At 43.5% G+C, this 12,107-nt stretch overlaps 1 protein-coding gene across 1 annotated transcript in view; it reads left to right on the forward strand.

Annotated features, from left to right (window-relative positions):
- The first annotated feature begins 96 nt into the window (after nt 1-96).
- atg4a (autophagy related 4A, cysteine peptidase) overlaps nt 97-12,107 on the forward strand; it is a 57,050-nt gene continuing 45,039 nt past the window's right edge. Inside the window, exons 1-3 of the mRNA XM_078547569.1 lie at nt 97-428; nt 2,341-2,451; nt 6,594-6,665. Coding sequence (XP_078403695.1) covers nt 398-428; nt 2,341-2,451; nt 6,594-6,665 — 214 coding nt within the window. The 5' untranslated portion in view covers nt 97-397. The remainder of the gene's footprint in view (nt 429-2,340; nt 2,452-6,593; nt 6,666-12,107) is intronic.

The following is a 12,107-nucleotide window of genomic DNA, read 5'->3' on the forward strand; positions in this document are numbered from 1 at the left end:
ATCACCTCGTTTGCCACGCTGCCAGTCAAAACACGTTGACCAATCAGATTGAAGAAAAACACACCGGGCAATGCCGCACCGATTTATGCGTCGAATCGGCTATAACTTCCCATCCTCCAGGAGCAGTGCCCTGTTGTTGGCCAAGGGAAGGACAGGCATACTATTAGTGACTGAAGAAGTCAGCCGTGCCCGAGGCCCGACTTGAGCTTTGGGCCTTAGCAACGGAGGCGGGACCAGCTCATACCGGATAGGACGTCACTGTCGGGCATGGTGCATTCTGGGAGCTGTAGTTCCTACTGTCCGGAGGGAGACAAAGGCTCAGGGGTCAGGAGAACTACATTGATCAGAAGGCACTGCGCCGCTTGCGCAGGCGCAGGCGCAATGCTCTGATCCTCTGATGACACTGACAGGACTGAGAATGGAGGCAGGTAACGTCTTAGCTATTGTAACAAAACTACAGCATGCAATTCCAAAAGTCTTCACATGCTTAAGTGCTGTTTCTAAGTTGATTTAATGGTTCTTGAAAAAGTTGTCGGTAGGTAGATAAAAGCTATGGGTGGAACTTCACTTCTGGTTGTCTGGAGGCCACAATAAGTATAAGTATTGTAACAATCAGTTTGTGGGGATGGTCTCGATCTCCAGGATGTTTATTAATATTATTGAGATCATGTGTTCTAATCTCAATTCATTATTTAGCACATTGCTTGTACTTATACTGAAACTGAAGGCAGCCCTGTGAGCTCGGATTTTACCTGATGTCAGCTAGGTTTATTTGTTCACAGGAACTCCTTTTTATCAGTGCTTTTCGTCTGCTCAACTTTCTTTTGTCATGTTCGTTTATATTTCTCAAGCTTGATAAATCTTTTAAGTTAAGCGAAGCTTGTAAGACGCGCACTCTAAATCTGTTGTCAGGTTAGCGAAAGCTTGTTGACTATCTGTTTCACAATGACACGAAATCCTGTACTTAAAATAAAGTGACTTGGATCCAAATAGTGATGACATCCCGTGTTCCAAGATTGATTCTTGGTGCCTTGACTTGACTTTTTTGGCAGCTCATGAGCATTGATCGCAGCTGGCCTTGTGCAACAGTATTGCCAACGTTTATTGAATCAAAACCAGATCAGGGTGAGTTTGATAGGGTAAAAATTATGTTTAGGCATGTGAGAGCGAATCTATCTGTGATGCGTTGCAACACTGAGTGGTGAGACGTTTCTTGAGGCTAAGGGGGAAAAAAGCTTTTTGATATTGCATGTCTTTTTCCCCATTTTATGAAATAAATAAAAGTGAGTGCCAAGGAGCTCCACAAACAGTGGGATGTTATGAGTTGAAATTGGCACTAGAGCCACAGAAATAAAAATAAATTGCACCACATTGAACCCTGACGACTTAGTGAGTAAATAAATTGTACGTTGTGGACCAGGGGACTCCCAAGTGCTATCTCTGCTCTGCTGAGCTAGCTGATCTCAGACAGGGCAGTGCTACAGTTTTTGCCTGGGTTGAGTGGGAAGAAAGCTAGCTTTGGTCCCTGTTAGTGATCACTTTTCAGTGATTGATATAAGAAATTGCATGGATGTAAATCCTGAGTGAGGACAAGGTATGGTTTGGCAGTGGTGCCTTCTGTAGTCAAATAGCCTGGTAGCAGTTACTGACCAGACTCCGTGGCATTTCTTGAAATAATGTCATGTAATTTTTTTGTGTCCACCTGAGAGAGTGGGAAATGTCTCATCTGACAGTTCAGCACTCCCTCAGCACTGCACTGAAGTGTGAACCATAATATTGTGCTCTAGTCTATAGAATGTGGCTTGATCCCACAACCTTCTGACTAGGGCAACAGTATTTACCACTGAAGCAAGACTTCCCAGTTGGAAATACTGGTGACTGATAATACAACAGAAAATTCCATACACAGCTTATTATGTTCAGCCAAGCAGAGTTTTATTTTAATATTGATTCCTGGGACATGGCTGATATAGGCAAGGCTGGCATTATTGCCTATCCTCAGTTGCTTAAGTTGGTAGAGGTTTGATACAACCTAGGCTTGCTAGGATACTTTATGGGCAATTAAGAGTCAACTACATTAGTCTCAGGTCATAATAAATGCTAGGCAAAGAAGGTAGGTTTCCTTCTCTAAAGCATGTTGGTGAACCTGTTGGGTTTTTACGACAATTTAATAGCTTTGTGGTCAGCTTTACTGGTACCAGTTTTTTTTTAAAATTTCCTGATTTGCTAAATAAGAATGTTGCTGGCGGCTTTGAATAGTTCTTCAGAAATGTATTTTTGTACCCGTTTAATGAAGAGTAATCATTTTTTACTATGCCGTCTGTTTTGTATCACTTACAGTTCTGGCCAAGTGTGAAAATCAAATACCTGGCTTCTCTGAATTGCTTGAAGACTTTCCGGACACTGAAGAGCCCACATGGATTCTGGGAAAACAGTATCACTTAAAAACAGGTAGGATTGGTGTAGTGAATAAAGCAAGTACAATTAATCCCTCTCCCTATTCAGGGCTATTCTGAGTAAGATGGTTCCAGGTTTTTAGCTTTGAAATAGCTGTTCAATCTAGACAGCAATAAGGCACCAGCAGGAGATTGTTAGTTCTTAAATGGGGTGAAAATAGCTAATGGGTAGTTTCACTTTTTATCTCCATTGAGAGCAAAAACACTCCTGACAAATAAACCTTGGTACCAGAATACAATGTGTGAGTGATTGAGTGTTTTCAGTTCAATGAAAGCGATAGATCTCTCTTTAAATATACACTTTTAGGGGTACGGCAAAGAGGAAGAAGATAAGAGTGAAGGAAAGAGTTCATCAAAATCAGTTTCTAAGAAGAAAAAAATCAGTGAAGCGTCTGGAAAGCAATATTTTTGCTTGAAATCAGGAGTAGAGATGAAGGGATGAAGTAAAACAAGAAAATGCCAGAAATGTGCAGCAGGTTGATCATCATTTTAAAAGGAAAGATAAGCTTAACAATGTAGATGTGACATTTGTGAACTGTGTTGATGAGGGTCATATCTTTCAGATGCTGAGTGACCTTCTGTACGTTGACTGTAATTATAAGCTTGCAAAGCTGGAAGCTAATGTAACCTAAGGAGTAATTTGATAATGCTTACAGTAATCTGGCATTTTACTGCACTAAACCCCTACAAAATGCTGTGCATTGTATTTTAAGCAGTGACTTTTGTTAAATTGACAAATGACTAGTTATTCTGTGGCAGCAATTTCACATAACCATGAGAGAAATGAATGTCCTTTTTGTTAGTGGCAAAGGTTGAGGGAAGAAAATTGCTCAGGACTCCAGGAAAATATTTTTTACTCTTTAAGAATTAGAACCAGCAAAATTAGTGGGTGAGCCCTGGGAATTTACTGAGCCCAATGAATGATGATTAGGTTGAAGCTTTCAAGACTGAAAGCCTAGTTCAGACAGAAGTGGAGCAGTAAATGGATCTGGAGTAGAAGAAATATGAAAGTATTGCAGTGAGGCAAACATAAGGGAGAAGGGAATAGAGGAATTTGGATTAGGGGCTGGATGAAGAATGGCAGGAGATAATTAGAGCAGGGGGAAGTTCGTGGTGAATGGATACCAGTTTAGACCCAGTTGGATTGAACCAAAATTCTGTTAAATTAAAATAAAATAGTCGTTTGGTATGACAGAACTTGAGTATTGCTGAAAAAAGACATGTTGTTGAAGCTTTGCACTCATCAAGACAATTCACAAGAATGCCAAATGTAAAGAGAACAACAATTTATAGTTCATGAGAAGAGAGTGCTGATTGGTTGGCAAGTGGACTCTGATTGGTAGAGGTGTTGCCATGGAGAATGCACCAGTTAACTGATGACCGACAGTTAATTGACAAACTTTGTTTAAATTCAAACCAGGCAAGTTGACTCTAATTGCTCAAGGCATTGCCCTGAGGAGTGAACCAGAGAATGACTGTCGCCTGTTTTGTTTAGCTGAAACAGGCACAATGAGTTGATGGCAGCATCCTGTTAGTGGTCAACACCATTCATGTTGCTACTGCATTGTAGCAGTGTGAAATGGCTAGCTTCACCTGTTGCTCAAATTTTTGAGATACCTTACCCTTCCAGAGTAATCTGAGGTAGACTGGGCACTTTTCAAGACCAAAATGGGCAGCCTTAGGCCCATTCATGAGCTTGCGTGATATGCAGCGCACAATTTTCTGATCAGGGCAGCCGTAATCTCGCAGGATGGCTTTAATGCACCCTATCTGAGCATCAAGCTTGTACGGTGAGAAAATGGACCCTACTTACAAGGTTGCCGATATAAGGCCAAAGGAAACATAGAAAATAGGAGCAGGAGTAGGCCATTCAGCCCTTCGAGCCTGCTCCGCCATTCATTATGATCATGGCTGATCATCCAACTCAATAGCCTGCTCCCGTTTTCTCCCCATACCCTTTGATCCCTATATCTAACTCCTTCTTGAAAACATACAATGTTTTGGCCTCTTATAGTGCGTGGAACTGTACGAATTCCAATGCATATATTGAGCATTGAAGGTAGACTTGCTGTGGTAAAGAATCCCCAGCAGATTCTCAACTAGCATGTCAAGGAAAGTGAGCTCACTTGACTGCTCCATTTCAAAGATGAATTTGAGCGCAGGATGGAGTTCATTAAGGCGTAGCAACAAGAGTGGTCTTTGCCACTAACAGGATGCTGCCGTCAAGCCAAAAAACATTCTGCCTATCACACAAATCAGTAATATGATATATGAATATGCTGTCATGCCCATGACATTTTCATCGATCTCTCCCGAGCTCCCACCTATCCCTGACCTTCTATTTTGCTCCACCTGCTCCACCCCCTCTTAAACAGTATAAAATCCATCACATTTCTACTTCTCTTTAGCTCTGAAGAAGAGTCATATGGACTCAAAACGTTAACCCTCTTTCTCTCCCCACAGATGCTGCCAGACCTGTTGAGTTTTTCCAGCATTTTCTGTCTTTATTATGAATTTCAGTACCAGTGTGATACTAGGTATGTAGGTTGTACGTACCAAAGACTAGAAGATCGTATCAAACAGTATGTCCCTTTGGCTGTACCCAACCAGCCCATGCTTGCAAAACTCAAAACATTGTGTCCAACATCGGATGTGATTCCCAGATTGGACAGCATTTGCTAAACAATCCTGAGTGTGCTAAGAACTACACTGACAACCAATTCAAAGTTATCAGTTGGGCTCGCAGTGGGCGCACTTATGGGTGCTAGAAGCTACATCTATTAATACACGGGGCCCTGTTCTTTGCAGACAGAAAGAACATGTAAACACATTGTGCCTGTTTCAACTAAACAAAATAGGCGACAGCCATTCTCTGGTTCATTCTCAAGGGCAATGCTTTGACCAATCAGTCAATCTGCCTGGTTTGAATTTAAACAAAACTTGGCAGTTAACTGTCAGTCATCAGCTAACTGGTGTATCCTCTTTGGCAACACCTCCACCGATCAGAGACCACTTGTCAATGAATCAGCACTTTCTTCTCACCTCGCCTCTCCATGGCATAGTGGTATTGTAGCTGGACTAGTATTCCAGAGACCCAGGGTAATCCGAGATGGTGAAATTTGAATTCAGTAAAAATCTGACGATGACCAGGAAGCCATTGCCATTTGTTGTAAAAACCCATCTGGTTTACTAATGTTCTTTAGGGAAGGAAATCTGCCGTCTTACCTTGTCTGGCCTACATGTGACTCCAGACCCACAGCAATGTGGTTAACTCTTAAATGCCCCCTGAACAAGGACCAGTGACACCCACATCCCATGAACAAATTGTCCTGATGCAGTGCAAGACGAAAAGCCTTGACAATGTGTGTCTATTTTCAGCAATACGTAGAATTGGATAAGGTGACAGAGTGCTAATGCTACTGAACTGATAATCTAGAGGTCTGGATAATAATACAGAGACTGAGAGTCCAAATCCCACCAGGGCAGTTTGAAATTTTTTTATTCATTTTTTTTTAAATCTGGAAAAATAAAGCTCGTTCGCTAAGAATGGACACCAGCTTCCTTCTCAGGGACAGTTAGGAATGGGCAACAAATGCTAACCTTGCCTGTGATGTCCACCAAATAATAAAAGTTGCAGTAAATGCTTTAGTGTTCTCTACTGCGTCATCTGTACTTGTATCTCTGTCCCACCCCACCACTTCAGAAATTCCATCAACAGTTTTAAGTATTCTCAGCACCAAGTTACAAGGTGACAGACTCCGTAACTACAAAGACTGAACAAAAATAATATTTGGTAAAATTTGGGGTCAACACCTGTATATCAGGCCTGCCTTGGCACTATATTTCCCTACATCTGGCTGCAGGTGTTAGTACCACCATACCAAATGTGTAAGATTTAGCTCTGTGCTAGCACTCTTATCTGAGTCATAAAGTTATGAGTTCAAACTGCAGAGAGCACAAATCCTTCCAGTTCAAGAGTCATTACATTGGGTAATAAATTCCTTAATGCACCAGCGTGTAAATTCAGTGTCCTTGCACAATTTATCTTGACAGCAGCTCTAAAGCTACTGGCATTAATGTACTTCATCACTTGGAGAGCAGTGTTACTTATCGAATGTTTCCTTTTTTTTTAAACAGAAAGATCTGAACTCCTGTCAGACGTGAGGTCAAGACTTTGGTTTACGTACAGGAAGAAGTTTTCCCCAATTGGTGAGTATTCTGACTGCAATCAGCATGGTTGGGGACGCACTGCCCAGTTGTAGTGTGATGTGACATTAAAAGGCTCAAGCGGAAGGGATGACACCTCTCCCTTCCTCCCCACCACCAATATTACTTTTGGGGTGCTCCTTCTTTAAAGAAAACAACTTGCATTTATATAGCACCTTTAACACACATCTTCTGGGCATGACCTTTAGTCCAATCATATTACTATAGGGAATAAAGTTCATTGCAGATAATTCTACCACAACCAATCCACGGCATTGTGTCTTGAATCTTCCTGTGTAGATTCCACCCTAAAGACCAACAATGGGACACTTAGTCATTCTCCTGTTGCCATAGCTTGTTCTCATCCAGATTGCTTGGCATAGAGGAATGTTCAGGGCATTGACAATCAGTTAGTTTTTAAGCCTGCACTGAATCAGCTCGTCTCAGCAAAGGTGGTGATGGCCTGAGCGTTCTTGGGCCAGGGAAATTAACAATAATTGGCCAACTTGATTGTTATTGATCACTGTCTAGTGAAGGGATAAATGCTATAAATGCATTTGGTTAAATGGCGTACTAGAATAAAATGGGACTCAGTTGTGGTCATCCCCATTCTTGAAGAGCCCCTCAACCCTCACTGTATAGGCTCATGCATGACAATAGCTGCTTGACTGAGGTACTGAAAGCTGCCACTGCCCTTCAGAATGTTAACTGGGTGCATAACTGTTTTCAAAAAGGGAAGCACTGGGGAGGAAAATTGGGGTGAGATTATGTGCTCAAGACCGGGAGAGGGGCTTGAACACGCAATCTTCTGACTTGGGCAGAAGTACTACCAACTGAGCTAATCTGATCCATCTTCCTAGTAATTTCTTAGTGCACAGGGGGTAGACAATGCTTTCCAGTAAAGCTCCCAACATAGGGAAGCTTAAAATTATTTATTCTTTCAATTTGTCCCTTCCTGCCTGTAGCCTCTCCAACCCAAACATTTTCCTGGCCTGAGAGAAGGACGGTGCTGTTTAGCTGTCCAAGGCATCTAGAGTCTTTGGGTATCTTTCACCTGTGGAAAATGCTCGATCTTCATTCAAACGCAGAGGCGGGACCAGAGACAGACCAGCCTGCAATTTCCTGCTACTGGCAGGTGTGCTGGTCCCCCACCATGGTCCTGCCTCTGGGCATTTTTCATTGAGGCAGGATTAGGGTGGTGGGGGTGGGGTTTGATGCAGCGGGTAGCCCATTAGGCAGTTAAAGGCCTATTAAAGCCTCTCTGCACACGCTGATTAGGATTTTCTAATTGGTATGTGGGACCCCCTGCTGATGCCGAATCATGGCTGAGTGATAGAGCCAGTCTCCTAGTAGCAGACCAGGGGGTTCCATCAACTGGGAAACCGGCCCCCACCACCACTCCCCCACAGCCCTGCCAGTCATCCAGTGGAGGGGTTGCTCCTCAGTGATGACAGCCTGGCAAGCTGTCATTTATAAATTTATAAAAGCTCTTCAGAGGGTGGCTCCATCTTGAGCTGCCTTCTCTTTCATTGATAGCTTCCACCTCTCATTGATAGGGCTTCCGATCTCTGTGTGGAGGGCCTCCTATTGGACCTCCAGCCTTGGGAGGCCATCCTCCATCCTTAACTGGATGGAACTCCTTAAAAGTTGCTCTTTGTGGGTTCCTGGCCTGTATTTCCTCCCAACAATGGTATTGGATTCCACAAATGAAAACCAAGCCCCACCTCTCCATGGAACCTCAGGTGTGTAAATATTGTCTGTGCTAACAAACATTCCGCCACTCTGCTGTAGCTCTGAGTCATTTGGCAAAGATGTTTAAACAGCAAACACAACAATGGTCTCCTACAGCACACTCAGAATTAAGAGCTTCATGATCACCTGGTTAGATTCCTAATTCATCTTAACGCAAGAGAGATGATGGGAGTCAATGATTTTCCAAAACAAGGCACTTGTGATGTTGAAAGATGTTGACATAAAGAATTGATACTCGCCTGTGAGCTTGATTCCAAATAAGCAGAATTTTATGGTCCCCGCCGGGGGATTTGCAGGCAAAGGGACCAGTAAAATTCCCTGGGTGACGTTCCTGCTGTCCTCCCACCTACCCGACTGGTCTGAAATTTTTCATTGAATTGGAGAGGCCTAGGGCGGCCCAGGGGGAAAGCCCGTGAAGGTCACCCCGCTCGGTCCTCGGGTGGGAAGCGGGGGGGGTTGGGTCACCTCCCTCATTGGTCCCCTATCCACATCAGGTGCACCTCCCTCCCCCACCCCCTGCAAGGTCTCCCCATCCATGGGTGCTCCCTCCCTCCCTGACCTCTCCATCAAGAGCCCCACCCCTCTCCCTAGGTTTCACCTTTCTTCCCTGCCGTAAGACCACCCCCCACCTCCTCCTCCCCCCCCCCCCCCTCTCCCAAGGATCCGGGGATTGTCTGTAGTCCCAGTCCTGACCACTGCTGCTGCAAGTGCGCGGGGACTACAAAACTGCTGGCCAGTCCAATTGGCCAGCAGCTCTCTGAGGCAGGACCTCCACCCGAATGAGGGGCGGGAGTATACTCTCTAGCCAATTGACCCTCCTTGGTGGGTCAGGAAACCCAACCATTCTAAAAATCGTGCCTCAAGTCTTCTGGGTGTGAAGATGCCTTTTTTATCCCTGGTTTCCTCACAAGACCATTCCTGTCAACTTGCAAACCAGCTAAAAATTGCAAATGGGTGTCAAAATTGGTGATGTTATGATGACTGGCAGGTGCTCATTGTTTCTTTAGAAATTACAAGGCACAGAATAGAACCCAGAGAAAAATTATGGTGCAAAAAGAGGCCATTCAGCCCGTCTGCGCCGGCCAAAAAGAGATAAAAGAAACTAGCCACTCATTTTAATCCCACTTTCCAGCACCTGCTCCACAGCCTTGCAGGTTACAGCACTTCTGATGCAGATCTAGGTACCTTTTAAATGAGTTGAGTGTTTCAGCCTCAACCACCAACTTAGGCAGTGAATTCCAGAGGCCCACCACCCTCTAGGTGAAAAAGTATTTCCTCATGTCCCCTCTAATCCTTCTACCAATCACCTTAAATCTATGCCCCTTATTAACTGACACCTCAACTAGGGGAAACAGTCTTTCCTGTCTACCCTATCTAGGCCCCTCATAAGTTTGTGCACCTCAAATAGGTCATCGCTTAGCTTCCTCTGTTCTAAGGAAAGCAACCCCAGCTTATCCAATCTCTCCTCATAGCTGCAATTTTCAAACCCTGACAACATTCTTGTAAATCTCCAGAGCAATTATGTCCTTCCTGTAATATGGTGACCAGAACTGTACACAAAATTCCAGCTGTGGCCTAACCAGTGTTTTATACAGTTTCATCATTACATCCCTGTTTCATATTCAATACCTCGTCCAATAAAAGAAAGCATTCCATATGCTTTCTTGTCCACCTCCCCTGCCATCTGCAAGGACCTGTGGACATGCACTCCAAGGTCCCTCACTTCCTCAACCCTTCTCAATAACTTCCCGTTTATTGAGTATTCCCTTGCTTTGTTTTCCCTCCCCAAATGCATTACCTCACACTTTTCTGGATTGAATTCCATTTGCCACTTCTCCGCCCACTCAGCCAAACCATTGATATCATTCTGGGGTCAACAGCTGTCCTGTTCCTACCAACTACAAGGCCAATTTTTGTGTCGCCTGCAAATTTCCCAATGATGCCTCCCACATTTAAGTCTAAACCATTCGTATATGCAACAAACAGCAATGAGGCAAACCGCATAGATGCATTTAAAAAGAAGTTGGCCAAGTACGTGAAGGAGAAAGGTGAAGATTATGTTGATAGGGTTGAAGAAAGATGGGAGGAGGCTCTGGTGGATAAACACTAGCATAGGTCAGTTGGGCCGATGGCTAGTTTTTTTGCTACAAATTCTGTATAATTCTACATCATATCCTAACACCTGGCAGCATAGTTTTTTTTAACCACAGAAAGCTTCCTTTGGTGCTTTTTTTAATTCATTTACAGGATGTTGGTGTCGCTGGCTAGGCCAGCATTTATTGCCCTTGAGAAGGAGATGGTGAGCTGCCTTCTTGAACTGCTGCAGCCCCTGTGTTATGGGTACACTCACAATGCTGTTAGGGAAGGAGTTCCAGGATTTTGACCCAGAGACAGTGAAGGAACAGCAATATATTTCCAAGTCAGGATGGTGAGTGGCTTGGAGGGAACTTCCAGGTGGTGGTGTTCCCATGTAGCTACCGCCCTTGTCCTTCTGGATGGTAGTGGTCGGGGATTTGGAAGGTGCTGCCTAAGGATATTGGTGAGTTTCTGCAATGCACCTTGTAGATGGTACACACAGCTGCCACTGTTCCTTTGGCGTGTTCCAATGATCTGTATTAACCTTAATTGCACCAGTATGACATTTCAGCTTTCCACTCCAGCTGTCCTTATGGGTTCTGAATGCGATTACTAATTTGTGCTGAATTATAGGGGTATTTGTGTTATGGACTTGTGCTCAACAGGAACCATGTTGAGGTTGCCCATCCTTGTTTCACATGGGACCCATAGTCAGCAGAGTGGCAATGGTCAGACGGCAGGTTGCCTAAACATCTTGTTCAAAGGGTATCTTGGATGACATGAAAGAGAAAAAAAAGGTATAGAGTGTCAGCATTGTGTAGATGCAGTTTTTGAAGGATATGCACTTAATTTGGGTTTCTTATCAAAACATTCAGAACCACATGCTTCCTCAAATCCAGCAGAATTGGCAGCTTTATGAATTTTCGTTTATGCTCAAATGATGGGTTTGATTCCCCTCCAAGGTTCACTTTCAATGCTCTGCAAGATCTAAATCAAGGATATGTAAATAATTTTCCTGAAAGTCCATTATCAAAAGCCAGCCTGGGATCTGGTGTCCTCTTATTTAATCTGCCCTCAGATTATTAATTATACAAGAATGAACCCAATGATTACCATATCTGTAATTGAACTTGATCTTGATCTAACACCAAAGATGGCAAGCTCTGCCGTGTAAGTTTTGGTAACACATTAAATTATCTATGCACATTATTAATGCTAATTTCCTACATTATTATCACTAGCTATACTGTTGGTCCAGTATCATTCTGACTAGTTACATGCTAGATTCTTTGTCAATACCAGATAAACCTGACCACAAAAATTGTAACCCCCATCATAAAACTGCTTTAAAAAGCATTGACCTTGACCTGGAACATTGAATAAAGCAAGGCTGACTGACTTAGTTTGGAGCTTAAGGCGATTCTTTAAAAGCAACATTAGTCTGAAGCCATTCTGCCTGCTTTGGGGATTCAGGTGGACTTTAAGGATCCCATGACACTATTCAAAAAGTGTGTTTCCTGGCCAACATTTGTCCTTCAACCAATACTAACATTCGTTCATCCGATTGCTGTTTGTGAGATCGCTGTGTGTGCAAAATGTCTCTGTTTCTCCACGTAA

Source organism: Cetorhinus maximus, chromosome 8 (assembly GCF_964194155.1).
Source record: "Cetorhinus maximus chromosome 8, sCetMax3.hap1.1, whole genome shotgun sequence".
Taxonomy (NCBI): Eukaryota; Metazoa; Chordata; class Chondrichthyes; order Lamniformes; family Cetorhinidae; genus Cetorhinus; species Cetorhinus maximus.